The sequence below is a fragment of the Fistularia commersonii genome, chromosome 2 (genome assembly GCF_037954325.1).
Source record: "Fistularia commersonii isolate RoL2024-O1a breed Wild chromosome 2, RoL_Fcom_v1.0, whole genome shotgun sequence".
In the NCBI taxonomy this organism is placed as follows: domain Eukaryota; kingdom Metazoa; phylum Chordata; class Actinopteri; order Syngnathiformes; family Fistulariidae; genus Fistularia; species Fistularia commersonii.
In genome coordinates, this window is record NC_141285.1 from 9,401,884 (window position 1) to 9,415,867 (window position 13,984).

General features: G+C 39.0%; 2 protein-coding genes across 4 annotated transcripts in view; one reads left to right on the forward strand and one right to left on the reverse strand.

Moving 5' to 3' along the window:
* The first annotated feature begins 2,214 nt into the window (after nt 1-2,214).
* mrpl2 (mitochondrial ribosomal protein L2) lies at nt 2,215-5,832 on the forward strand. Its single transcript, XM_086166375.1, has 8 exons — nt 2,215-2,297; nt 3,027-3,101; nt 3,180-3,369; nt 3,920-4,061; nt 4,141-4,256; nt 4,938-5,048; nt 5,373-5,446; nt 5,527-5,832. Exons 2-8 carry the CDS (start codon nt 3,030-3,032, stop codon nt 5,734-5,736), a joined length of 915 nt encoding a protein of 304 aa, XP_086022501.1. The 5' UTR covers nt 2,215-2,297; nt 3,027-3,029; the 3' UTR covers nt 5,737-5,832.
* Nucleotides 5,833-6,427: 595 nt separating this feature from the next.
* Nucleotides 6,428-13,984, reverse strand: part of LOC147236291 (phosphofurin acidic cluster sorting protein 2) — a 47,968-nt gene continuing 40,411 nt past the window's right edge. For 2 of the 3 annotated variants that reach the window (XM_086166259.1, XM_086166274.1), the window contains exons 19-25: nt 13,442-13,474; nt 12,035-12,077; nt 11,881-11,923; nt 11,375-11,513; nt 10,493-10,716; nt 9,778-9,891; nt 6,428-9,202 (exon numbers count right to left, since the gene is read on the reverse strand). In XM_086166259.1, coding sequence (XP_086022385.1) covers nt 9,087-9,202; nt 9,778-9,891; nt 10,493-10,716; nt 11,375-11,513; nt 11,881-11,923; nt 12,035-12,077; nt 13,442-13,474 — 712 coding nt within the window. In that variant the 3' untranslated portion in view covers nt 6,428-9,086. The remainder of the gene's footprint in view (nt 9,203-9,777; nt 9,892-10,492; nt 10,717-11,374; nt 11,514-11,880; nt 11,924-12,034; nt 12,078-13,441; nt 13,475-13,984) is intronic. The other variant, XM_086166267.1, reaches the window with a different exon arrangement.

Genomic DNA, 13,984 nt, shown 5'->3' on the forward strand with positions numbered 1-13,984 from the left:
AGCAAGACACTGAACCCCTAACTGCTCCCCTGGCGCTGGTGGACGGCAGCCTACTGCTCATGGTTTATCCTTGATGGGTTAATTGCAGAGAACGCATTTCCTCACAAGGGACTTACAAAGTATAAACTATAATTATTATGAATATATAAATTGCAGAGGTAGGAGAACACAGGGGGACTAAATTTTATATATATTTAAAATGTGTGACAGCCAAGTAACATTATTTGAGTGTTTAGCCAGATAGCATAGGATGTTAGTATGTAGGATGAATCTAGTGCAGATCTTGGCATTTTACGGCCTGCGGGTCTTATCCAGCGCCTGTTTTGCTCTTTTATCTGGCCTACAAAACTATTTTCTTTGAAAATTTTAATATGTATTTTCAATCAGTATTGAATATAGAAACTCCTTATTTTTTTGTTTTGTTTAATTTTGTATGGATGATTTCGCTAGCAAAATGTCGATACATTTATATGATCATTCAGATTTTAATGTTGAAATAAAATGCCAAAACATTTCAATATTTAAATTGCTAGTTTCATTCTGCTCAAATGATACCTAGTTGGCCCGCGCATAAAAATTAAGAAATGTAGCCCGCCAGACAAAATTATTGCCCTGCCCTGATCTAGTAGCCAGGAAAATAAAAAAAAAGGATAAACGCAGAGTGATCGTTGTGTGGTTTTCAGGGAGCATTGAGAAAGGCTCTGGGTGGTCTGAAGGACCTTCCAGATGAATGGACAACTGCAATTACTGTGATCAGGGAGACAAGTAGGAGATTATTTAGTGCACGTCTGGAAGGAAAGTAGACAGGGAAATTGGTGGAGCTGTATTTTCTTCATGTTCACTTCTTTATGATGGACAGGCTGACAGGTGAGGTTAGACAGGAATCCAGATGAGCTGTGATGAAGAGAAGATTTATAGATGAAGAGAAAGACCGCATGAAGTTAGTTGGTGTGAGGAAGACAATGTAAAAAAAATAGGGAAAGATGGAGGCAGCCAAAAGAAGAAGGAAGAAGACAATAATCTCAATTATCACAGTAAATATAGATGTGTGTGTGTGTGAATGAGAGAAACCTGAGTGGAACGGTTAGGCTACAGAGAGAGGAGATCAAGAAGTTGGAGGACTTCAAGTATTTAGGGTCAACAGTCCAGAGTCACATAGAGTCTGGAGAAGAGGTAATGAAACAGGTTCAAGCAGGTTGGAATGGGAGGGGAAAAATGTCAGGGTTACTATGCGATAGAAAAATATCAGACAGAATAAAAGGAAAGGTGTATAAGACAGTGGTGAGACCAGTGATTCTGTGTGGTTTGGAGACGGTGGCAGAAAAGATTAAGAAAAGAAGGAGGCAGAGCTGGAGGTCGCAAAGATGAAGATGTCGATGTTCTCTTTGGGAGAGAAGAGGATGGATAGGATCAGGAATGAATCAATCAGAAGAACAGCACATGTTACCAGTAGATGTTTTGGAGAGAAGGTCAGAGAAGCCAGACTGAGGTGGTTTGGTTATGTACAGAGAATGGATAGTGAATATATTGGTAGACGGATGCTGGAATTGGAGCTGCCAGGCAGGAGGTCTTGATAAAGACCGTAGAGAAGATTTATGGATGTAGTGAAAGAGGATATGAAGTTAGTTGGCGTGAGAAAGGAGGATATAGAGATTAGGGTTAGGTGGAGAAGGTTGATTCGCTGTTGCGACCCCTGAAGGGAAAACCCGAAAGGAAAAGAAGAAGAAGTCAGAATAAATTATTAGGTAAAAGGCAACAAACACGTTGGAAACAAAGGAAGACCTGAACAAGGCACGTGAAGAGTTTACATGCTGTAGTCATAATTTGGCCACCTTGTGACATTCATGAGCTCAATTTTTGTCGAGACTTCAAGCTGACGAAACCTCTTGGATGAGAGGGTGAACCATCTAAAAGCGAAGAAGGTCAAGTCCAGTTGCCACGAAAGGATTTCAACAAGAATTAACCATGACCTGGAATAAAGAGAACCATAATAAACAGAACATCTTTATGAGCTCAACGGTATCATTTAGAGGCCAGAGTATGAACTTGGATAAAAGGGCTGATACATTTCTAGTTTTACATTGATACACTTTCAAAGATAGATTCGAACAAACGATTTGGGCCCTATATAATTGACTTCACCAATAAGTATTTTCTTTTTAAATAGATATTTTTTTAAACCAGAAAACTCACCGTTCGCGTTTCTGGATACGTCATCATTGCGCGACATAGCGTGTAGCCTGTAGCCTGAAGGACACCCATCTTAAAGTTGGAATGAAAATAATCAATATCCAAAGGTTTGCTCTTTATTTTAATTACAGATTTAGGTGGTGTTTCAACATGAGATGTAAAGCCCTATTGGCTGATTTAAGATAGTCAGAAAATATGTTGTCGCTTCTTCAGGCGTATTATTCTCTCGACTCGGCTAAACTAGCGGGAGCTCATGTGTGCATGTCTCGAAGGTTAAAAAACAACCGTTGAAATGTTATCAGTGTGAATATTAACAAAGGGCCAGTTGACCTGTTTGGTGCCTCAATAACAAGATTGATAAAAAGATTGGTAACCATCACATTTGTGATATTCATAGCTCATGTAGCCCTCTGCCTCAAATCAAATGAATATAGTTAACGCTTCAGTAGTACACACTGGATAAGAAGACCCCGGTACTTTTACTTTTTGGATACGACCTAGTTACCTTTCTTTTCTCTCTACCCCACTTCTCTTATTTCTAGGAGATTTATTTCTATTAATATCTGGGACAGTCATGTTATTACGTCATTTACTTCAGACACAAAAATTGGTTCAGTGCAGTTCTTTCCTCATATGTCCTGTATTGTCATTTATGTTTTCCCAACCGCACCACATTACCCAAAGACATGTAGCACATACAAACTCTGGCTGTTCGTGTCATGACTGTTTAATATGATAAAAACATCAGTGCTTCATTTATTGAAATACCAATGCAGTCAGGGATCCAAATGACAGAGAAAGGGTTCTAACCAGACATTCATTCTGTTTATCGCTAGGTGATGGCGGTGTCATGTTTGACTCGAGCCCTTTGCTCTCTGTCCATCTCCCAGACCACTGTGCTGTCTTCTCAGGTAAACTGCACCGCACTGAAAACAGAAATCTCTGCGTCACAAGTAGCAACTGACAAGTGTGTGTATGTCTGTTGGCAGGGACCAGCACAGATAAAGCTGTGGACCATGACGCTGCCCCTCGGACTTTCTAAGTCAGTGACCGGAGGCCCAATCCGAGGATTCCTGACCACGGCATTCCTAGAACAGAACAGGACTTTGTGGAAAAAGAGGGAGAAGTACACTATCAGACCCATTGGAAAGAAAAAGACTGGAGGCAGAGATCACTCAGGTAAAGAGTGTGGTCAGTGTAGGTGTATAGTGTAGATAGTGTAGGCAATATCACATTTTCTTGATTCCACAAGATTTGATTCCATTGTTTGTTTCCGTACCTGAATCCCATGCAGATTTCAAGGCAATTTTTTCAATTCAATGGAGACATTGATATAACTCCATGCAAAATTATTTTTTAGGTTATGAAATGATGTTAGTCAATTTCTTGTTCCTTCTCAAATCACTTATAGCTAATTATAAAATAATGTCTGAACAGTTTTTGGTAGTGGTGCCTTGATGACAGTAAATTCTGCCCCTTTTAGCCAATTGCAATGCAGTAAGTTTTGACTTTTACTGCTTGTTAAATTGCAGAAAGTATTTACTATTTTTAGAAATACAAGATTGACTTTAAAGGTGGCTGATCATTTTTAAATGAATGAAAATAATTTAAGTTGTAAGAAAGGAATCTAGATGTAGACAGAAATTTCTGTTGGAGGATGATGAGGGAGAGGGCTTTAGGAATTGTCCTCACAGGAAAAGAAACCCAGTCATTTATTTCTTGAACACAGGAAAGATCCGGACACATGGCATTGGCGGAGGCCACAAACAAAAATATCGGTGGGTAGACTTCCAGCGACTGCGTTATGAGCCAGGCAAGGAGGAGGTGCCCTTTGAGGAGAAGGTTGTGGAAGTGCGGTACGACCCCTGCAGGTGAGATGGCTCTTCAGTTGTTCAAGCCGCATGTCGATAGCGATAAATCACTTTAGTCTGTCTGTCTGTTTCCTGCAAGGTCTGCTGACATTGCCCTGGTGGCTGGAGGTAACAGGAAGAGATGGATCATTGCAACAGAGAACATGGAGCCAGGAGACATCATCAAAACTTCTGGAGTCATTGGACGTATGGCAGGTATGTATGTATGTATGTATGTCATGATCATATGTTGTTTTATACAAGTTTGAAGAACGAAATATAATGATCAAAGGAAATACTAACTAACCACTAAGCATTTAGGGCTGGTCTGTTACTTGAACTTGGTCGTTTTTCTTTTTAGTCTTATTGAACATTTTTGACAAACAAGTTTTATATACATATTTATATCCAGGCAATTATCATTTTCATGTAGAGGCCTTATTGGTTTGATAGTTATTTGACCTCTTTGATAATGTAATACTTCAGTCAGTGAGAATTTGAGTAAAAGTGGAAATAATACATTCTAATTTATCTCAGAAAATTAGCAGTTTATTTGTATTCCATATCTGTCCAATTATTTCCAACACTGAAGGAGATATGACGGCCATATGAATGAAATCACATATTTTAACCTGTGGGTCTTTATTGTTATCATGATCGCAATTCTATCTAAATTATCAACATTCCATGGTTTAAGGATAAACGCACTTGAAGGAGCAAGCTTCTTCACTCTGTTAGTTACCAATGTGACCATGCCACTTAAATACATAACATTCCCACTTCATCTTTTCTGAAGCTTGTTTCCCTCTTCTACCAAGTAAGCGTGGATTTAGCTTTAAATCTTGGAGGAGTTTCTCTTTTTTAAAGAAAATAGTGCACAGATGTTTTCCTTTTCAGTGGCAGCCAATGAAGGTGACGCCTACCCGCTGGGAGCACTTCCTGTTGGCACGCTGGTGAACAACCTGGAGATCCAGCCCGGAAAGGGATCGGAGTACATCCGTGCTGCAGGTCATCTACGCTTGTGCTTGTTTGTGTAAATAGGCAATTTTAGTCCATTGTTGGCAAATGCAAAAAGCATGTTGAAGAAAATTCATTTCATGATGAGTCTCATGGAACCATTTTAGTTAATTTAGAGATTCATTCATTGTCCTACTGCTTATGTGGGACTAGGGATGGCACAGCTTGAGTAATAGAGGCTCTTGTTATAATTTGAGTATTGTTTATTCAACATTTAATACTTTATTCAGTACTTCGCACTTTGACAGTAATCAATCTTAATTAGGACTTGCGGTGTAATTCTTTTTTGACTTGTGTGGTTATTTCTGTTTTCAGGCACTAGTGGAGTATTACTGCGCAAAGTCAACGGAACAGCGATTGTGCAGCTTCCTTCAAAGCAGCAGGTTCAGGTGAGCTTTTGGATTGAAATAACCCTCCCACTAATATTTTATTCACTCTGCAATTAAAAATATCTTCTTGACCCTTGCAGGTGTTGGAGACCTGTATGGTGACTGTAGGCCGGTTATCAAATGTTGACCACAACAAAGAGATAATCGGCAAAGCAGGCCGCAATCGTTGGTTTGGTGTCCGGCCATCGAGTGGCCTGTGGCAGAGAAAGGGTGGCTGGGCGGGACGCAAGATAAAACCATTGCCTGCCATGAAGAGTTACGTCAACTTGCCCTCAATTACAGCTAAATAAGACTGGATGTGGCTGGGACTGGCGTTTGTCTTTCACACTGTCAAACCAATGTTGTCTTTGAAATACATTAACATTAAATGGATATTCACATTCAAATGGTGGCCAGTAAGCATTTATTTAATGGCTTTTCATAAAAAGAACAGTAGATACTTGATTTTAAGAGATGTACGGTGGCAGTGGTTAGCGCTTCGGCCTCATAGCACGAAGGATCCCAGTTCGATTCTGATCTCTGTGTGGAGTTTGCATGTTCTCCCTTTGTCTGCATGGATTTCCTCCCACAAAACATGCAGGTTAATTGGAAGAACATTGCCCTCAATGAATGAGTGGTTGTTTGTCTTTTCATGCGGCCCTGTGATTGACTGGCGACCAGTCTGTGGTGTACCCCGCCCTGGCCCGATGACAGCTAGGATAGGTTCCAGCGACCTAGAGTGCAGGATAAGTGTCAGATGATGGATAGTATTTAATTTCTGTTTTTAAATTTCATTTTAAACCCTTGTTTATGTATAAACAAAGTATATTAAAGTATCAATTTCCCCAAATTGTTAATATTTATGAAAAAAAAGTGTTGCCATTATCTCGCTATCACGGTGGGTTGCAGCCCAGAAAGATTGAAAAGAAACAAGTTTGTCAAACCAGCCAGTGTCTTTGAAACTATCCAGGAAAATAATCACCAAAAAAATAGAACAAACGCTTATTTTTTTTGTACAGAAGATTAAAAATTTTAATAAACACAACTGCTTGTGAGAGCATGGAAAGAAACAAAACAATATAAAAATCCAAAACATATTTACATCTATAATAAAACATGCAGAGTAACCCATATTTTTTTAGTGGTGAATTTAAAAATACTGTCATGTCATTTAAAATAGAGTTTGTGCAAAGACACTAGGTGGCATTTCAACAGCAGGAGCAATGAGAAGGCATGTTATTTGACCATTGGAGCACTGTCAGAGTAAAAAACAGGCTTTGCGACTTTTGTACTGCCTGATATCTGGGAGTATGCCTGCTCATTGACCCTGCCTTGTAAAAGACCCCCATACTACCTCTAGATTAAGGGGAAAAAAAACTCGAGGTCAAACACATTGAAATATTTCTGACGTTATGCCCGTTCATTTTTAAAAAGCTAACTCACATGACAAATTCCCTCAAAAACCCTCTGCCCTCTGCCACACTTCACAGCCTGAGTTTATTCATCTAAGAGCCAATGTAGTCTCCCAGCTGAGAAGCTAGGGACCCCTTTTAAGAAGCAGGAGATAAGAAAAAAACGGACTTCCCAGATGCAGGCATAGATGTACGGCAGTGGCTGAAAAGAGATACTCAAGTGGTAAAACAGACAGCCGTTTACAGACCCCAGAGGGCGTCTCAGAAAAAGAAGGAAAAAGCAATGCCTTGTTACCTTTAGGTAGTGGTTTACATTATTTGAAAACAAACAAACAAAGAAAAACAACAAATAAAACAAACACCTCACCTCAAAACAAAACTGTGTCCCAACTTGAGCTAAAATGTGTATAAAAACCACCTAAAAGTGCATTATAAAGTCAGGGAAATGTATGAGAAATTACACACCTAACATAGTGGTGCATTGCCTTAAATCTTGGGATCTGGAAATATATTTGGCATTCATGTCAAGAAATAAAGGTAAGCTGTTTGTGCTTTCAAATTTAGTGGAAGGGCGATTTGCAATTCACAATAATATATCCCGTATATATATATTTATATACATTACTAAAAAAGCCAGCCTATCAAAGCTTGTACATCTTCACTTTGGAAAACAAAAAAAATAAAAGCAACAACAAACTCATACAGAAGGCCCTTTGTCCAAAGGTTTCCTATTGCAAAAGTTTCACGTAACACTATTCAGGGAGTACCATCAAACACAGAGCACACCTACACAGACACACACAAGGCAGTGACTCAGACATCTGGCAAGATTCCATACCCTTCTTGAAAACTGTTCAATACTTTCATTGCGCTCAATGCTAGTGTCAAATCATGTTTCAAGTCAGATCGACTCATTTCAGATTTTTAATTTAGTCCAAAAGGAGACACAAAATACTGATGGCCAACCTGGCAAATCGAGGACAGCAATACTGTCACGTCCAGCCACAGCGAAGCGGTATTCAAGGACACAACAGCAACTGCCTGATTAGAATGTGCATATTTAGGTTTGACCAAATATGGAGCACTATTCAAAGAGAATAAATCAGTCATTATAACAATAACTTCCAACGGACCCTCAAAGAGGTGGTGTGCAGTTTATTTCACCTCTCTGTTCAACATCCTATGACGTTTGTCCAGGCCATGAGCGCCGATGGTTTACCTTTGAAACAAACCTGACTTTGGCACGTCACTGAACATTTGGAGGGCCCAGCATCGTAGGTCTGTGGGATGTCTTCATCCACAGTAGATGGCCACACAGGGGCTGTGTTTAACTTTAATATAATGCCTAACAGGTCCACCCAACTGGAGAGTTGTGAAACATATTAGGACTTCAAACAGTCAAGACAGTTTATACAATCACAACTAAATTTGGCATTTAGCTGCTGGGAGTTAAATGGAGGTGTGATACCCTGCTTCTAAGTAGATGTTTGTGTAAACTTGTATAAAATCTTCAGCACTTGTAAAGAATGAAATCAATCCATGAACTGCGAACACCAATGTCATAGCTACTTTCAATATAGCTACCTTCAAAGATACCAAGGTTGACCTATATTTTTTGTCTTTGTGTGCGTTGCTTGAGAGCAACAAGGCTAAAAGAACTTGAATGTTCTTTTCTATAAAAAAAAAAAGAACCATTTAGAGAAAAGTGAAGAGATGGATAAGAAAACTGAGTTAGAAGAAAGGGATTCTGTCTAGATTCACAGCAAAATTCCAACTGTCAACAACAAACACAGTCTCAGTCTCACACACGCCACTGCACATCACCATCACACTCTTCCATTGTTTATAGATTAACAATTAATGTAGGATTTCACAGAAATAATAAAAGGTTAACAAAAACAAAGTGCAAACACAGCTGCCATTATCGAAATGTGGCAAATTGTCAAATTGTCAAAAACCTCAAATCACCTCCAAGGCGGTAGCACAAATTTTACAAAATAGTACTTGTTCTTTTTTGTAGTGTATTAAAAAAAAAACGACAGAAAAACAACAGCCAACAACACCAACATCAAAAACATCAAATTGACGACATGAAATTATTTACTGAATAGTTGGGTTGTGAAGTCAGTAACATTTCCACAGGAAAACTATTACTGTTGTGTTTTTTTTTTTCATCTGATCCTCCAGAGCCCCTGGGTGAGACAAGTGCAGCAAAAAGTCTGGCAGGCAGGATTTGATGGTTGCCATGGTCACAGGGGCTTTGTGTAACCAAAGATTCCCACTGGGAAGTGCTTGACATGTGTTGGCCACTGGGCAGCAAGTTGGAAAAACTTGACATCGTTCCACTCCACTCCATCAATGGTGACTGGAGGCAAAAACAAAAATGAAAGAAATGCTGTAAAACAGCCATGACCCACAGCTGCGACTTAAACATGTAGCCAGCCGACATAAAATTATACAGGAATTATACAAATTTAAATATAAATAAATAAACAAACAAACAAACAAACAAACAAACAAACAAACAAATAAATAAATACATAAATTGAGTGAAAGCTGATCGGGAAATAAAGAATCAATGACAAGGTAAGTTTAAAAAAAACAACACTGATGAATTTGGTCAATTATTGCTGGAAAATTAACAATAAATTACCAAAGAAAATATTACGATCAATATATTTGAAAATGACCGAAACATGACATTGAAGCAACCTGAAAGAGCGATGACAAATTACTCACAGATTGGTACAAATGACCTGAAAAATAGTTCAAAATATCTGGAAATTAATATTAAGACAGTTTTTTAATATACTGCCCCCAAAATTTGACAAATAGAACAGGTGGTAAGTGGTAAAATCCTTGATCATCACATCACCGTTTTTATTCAACGGCTGCTACAGTGTAAGGTTTACCAGCAGGGGGCAAAACAGCAGTGCTTACCCCTCAGCATCGTGTGCTGGTGCTTGGCGGTGCAAATCAACCTGCTGATGCCATCAATCACTTGGCTCTTAGAGTCCAGCTCTTTCTCCTTGGGCTTTTTACTGAGGAATATCACTGTGTGCATGCAGAGTAGAACAAGTGGTTTACTTACATTTTGCATTCGGTTTTGGTTCTATGCAAATCCTCGGTTTAAATATGGGAGATTTGAGTGATTTTTTAACTGCATATTAATAAAACTTGACACGTTCCCTCTCCCCATCAGCTAAGTACTGAGTATGCTTGACATAAGTGGTCAACAAGATGTCAAGGACAAACCATTTGCACTAATTGTTTGTGATAAACACTGGCTGGAATAGCTGTTACTGGTGTACCTTTAAAATGCCGCTGTGTTCAGACCATTATCTAGAAACCGTTCTGAACAATAACTATGCTATTTAACTGTGTTGACTGATTTAAATTGCAATATACAGTTTTTAAAGGAAGCTTTATTAGCTTCATGGTGTCTATTTGGGGTAATAGTGGTCATTTATCACCGAATAAAAATAAACAAACTTTAAAATTCAAATGTTCAGGGGGTTTAGATTTATACCTCTCAAAGTACAGTTAGGTTTAAATCTGATCAACTCAATCCTCAACCTGAAAAAGTTTTATGCCAACTTCAGTGTAACAAGGAAACAGAGGTTGCCCAATTGAAAATTCTGTTCTCCAAGAGTACCTTTCTTATTCTTCTCCTTGGTGACGACAGTCATGGCCATGCTGGGTGGTGGGGTGAGTTCTCCTCCGCAGGGGAGGCGGCTGACTTGAAGGGAACGGAAGTTACTCTTCAGGGTGTTCTTCAGTCCCACATCTCTCTTCTCCCCCTCCTTCTTCTTCTCAGGTCCTTGCCATGTCCAGTAATCCACTTGCAGCCCCATCACTTCACTGCCTGAACACGGAGAGCTGCAAAGGCACAAAAGTACATTACACCTCTTGCTGTAAACTAGATACGGTGAAGATGTAAATCATCAGGATGAGTGTGTATACTGTGATTTCCGGACTATGAGCCATTACTTTTTTCACACGCTTTGAACACAGTGGCTTCAACAAAGATGCAACTAATTTACGGATTTTTTGGGCTAACGAGCTTCATGGCGCCAAAACATCTCGCCTCATCACATCAGACCAATGAAATTACCGTGACATTCGGAGGCTGTTCAATTCCGACACTGAAGAAGATTGACTTTAATGGTTTTAGTGCACAGAAGGAAGACGAGGATAGCGATCAGCTGGAGTAGGACTAAGCAGGGATAGAAAATAGATGGAAGGATGGACGGACCTCTCCTTGTGTTATTTATTATTTATCTTTTCCATAGCCGTGTTACAGGCACTGTTCAGAAAAAAGTATTTCCAGTACATATATCCACATATTTGTGGATGTTACCAGTATGTATTTAATTAAAAGTAATAACAAAAAAGGTTTCTCTGTCACATCTTTCTGTGAAAATATCTCCTGTTACAACGGACACCTGCGTCTTATAGATAAGTGCGGCCTATATATGTACACATATATTTATAGTCCGGAAATTACACTAGCTTCGATGAGTGTGTGTTGATGTACCCAGCTCCAGATAGGGCAGTGGAGACAGAGGGAGACTGTGGAGGGGTTCCTCCGATCTCCTTCCCGTACGAACCAGCCGATGGGGGGGTAGGAGAGGACAGGATGCTTGTGTTGCCACCCATTGCATCATCTGAGTCCACTGAACAAGGATAAACAGTCGTATGTAACACTTAACATTTACACTTTGTAAAACAATAATGTGGACTTCTCACAAATGAGATGGCTTAGCAAAAGTCATTGGTTTATATTGAACCAATGAAACCATGTTATGGTTGATAACCAATATAACCATGTTATATTGAACCATGTTACAAGTGTGTTCACTTGTAACATGGAACATGTTACAAGTGAACACAGAAATTAGCTGAAAATGGAGCAGGAAATAAACAATTAGCAGACATTGCTTTGAAATATATAGTTATGCTACTCATTTGGACTTTGTGTCAGGCAAGTATTTTTCAATCTGTAATTAACTGTAAACAAAGTAGTGGAGGGCTATGACTTACCTGAGGTTGAGAGGCTTTGCTCCACAATCCCAACTTTCACTACCTGCACAAAATGATGCATGTACGTTTAACTTGAAAGCAGAGTAAATTTAAAATCCTGTTTGGCACTTTTACATTTTAATTATTCATTTGAAAAAAAAAAAAAGATTCTTACCCCAATAAATGGCACAAATTTCTGACAGGAGTCCTCATCGGGGCTGCAAGGGGGAGAGAGGAGACAGTAAATTGAGGGCAGACATGGACTGGACCACTGCAACAGTCTGTAAGTTTGTGAACACTCAATGGTCCTAGAGGGACAATGGCTGCGGCATCACCAGCATCATGCCTCAGTGCGACTAAAATGGCACGTGACTGGCTTTTGAGTGGGATGGGGTTATCTTTGGGGTGGGTTTCACATTACGATGAAATGAATGAGAGGACCGCTCCTGACAACCATAGCGAGGCGTGTATGTCTTAAAAATCAGTCCAAGGATAGGAGAACTATTTTTTGTGGTTTGGACTCGCAGTAGGACCAGTGTGGCAGCATCACACTGATTCAAGGGAGAGATATACCTGCTCTTTATCAAAAAGATAGTATATCAACCATGCAAATGAGAACAGAGGTCCAACAGCGGGGTTGTCATCATTTTCCCCAGGATTAAAATCTGTGGCAGATACATTTCTTCAAAAGATGAATACCAATTGAGGTTGTGATACTGATTGTCTACTTTAACATAACTATAATACAATTTAATTTAAATTGTATAGTTTACATGAGAAAAATCTGTCTTTTTGAAACGTTTAAATCCTTTCTAAAAGCTTCCATAAGCATTTAAATAGAGGTGGAGGTAAATTAGTTATGTTTCTAGAAAGTGATCTCCCATAACAATACAGCTTTGTGACATACACAGAGATATAAAAAGGCGTCGTTTGCATATCATGAAATTATTCTTTTTCTTTTCTCTCCAGCCCCTGCCAGACATTTCAAGGCAGCTGAAATATAAAACCCAGAGGATAAGATCTGATGTATTTTTACCTTTGTGGAAATGTCATTAATAACCCTATAAACCTGCAAGATATTAGACATAAACAATACATGAAAGTAGGAACAGGTACTCATAGGCCTCAATGTTCCCCCAAATCACTCTTACTGTTCTAGATTTCGTTCACTATATATTTTTGTTTAATATGTAAATAAAAACACATGCTGAGATTTATAACTTTAAGGCAAAATAATCTATGGTAACATTTTTATTAATTTATGCTAAATGACTCAAATTTATTTAACACTGCTAAGAACAGATATTGATGGATGAGCCAGAGAATCGAGAATTCATTACACATTGTAAAGATCTTGGAATATTAGAGGTTGTTAGGCAAATCTCCACAGCAATAACACAGAGGACGAATATGAATCAAAGTCACACATAAACCAAAAGACACAAGTCAGGATAGCATGCCAAGTGACATTACAGTGAGTAACGATTATGAAAAAGGGAAATGTTAAGACACAACAAGGAGTTCAAACCATATTGTGGATAGAAAAAGGAAGGCAAAACCAAACACGAGTTGAATTAGATACCTGATGTAAAAATCAAAATACAAACTTCTTTTCCTTGAAAGCAAATCAAAGGAGGGGAGGGGGAGAAGGAATGCAACAAACTGTTAAACTCTATTGTATTAAGTACCCTCCGACCAAATAGAGAGCCACTCAAACAAACAGGGGATAGGTTTGGTCAAACATTCTGAAGGAACAAGCAACTGCACACTGAGATGCAACAGGGCATCAGTGTTTCAAAGGCTGCAGTCAAAACGTCTGGTATTTAACTGAGGCTGTATCACATATCAAAATCCACCTTCTACCTTTCATACAGCCGGGAATGTGAGACAACATGCTGGTGTGCAGTATCTGAGGGATTTCAGTGCAATTCAGTGTCTGATAATGATTGTGCTTGGTGGTGTGTTTGCATGCAGATGCAAATTAATCCGTATTCCTCAAGCATGTGACAGGTAGTGGAATGAACATTTGCTTGGAGGATTAGAGAACAATGTTGAGACTAAAGATAAAAAGTGTGAAATCATTCAGAAACACCCGAGCTTTAGGAAAAAGTAAGAATACACACAA

Coding starts and splice junctions, on each gene's coding strand:
- mrpl2 (XM_086166375.1), top strand. CDS start 3,030: ATGGCGGTGTCATGTTTGACTCGAGCCCTTTGCTCTCTGTCCATCTCC. Junction 3,102..3,179: donor CCACTGTGCTGTCTTCTCAG/GTAAACTGCACC, acceptor GTCTGTTGGCAG/GGACCAGCACAGATAAAGCT. Junction 4,062..4,140: donor GTGCGGTACGACCCCTGCAG/GTGAGATGGCTC, acceptor GTTTCCTGCAAG/GTCTGCTGACATTGCCCTGG.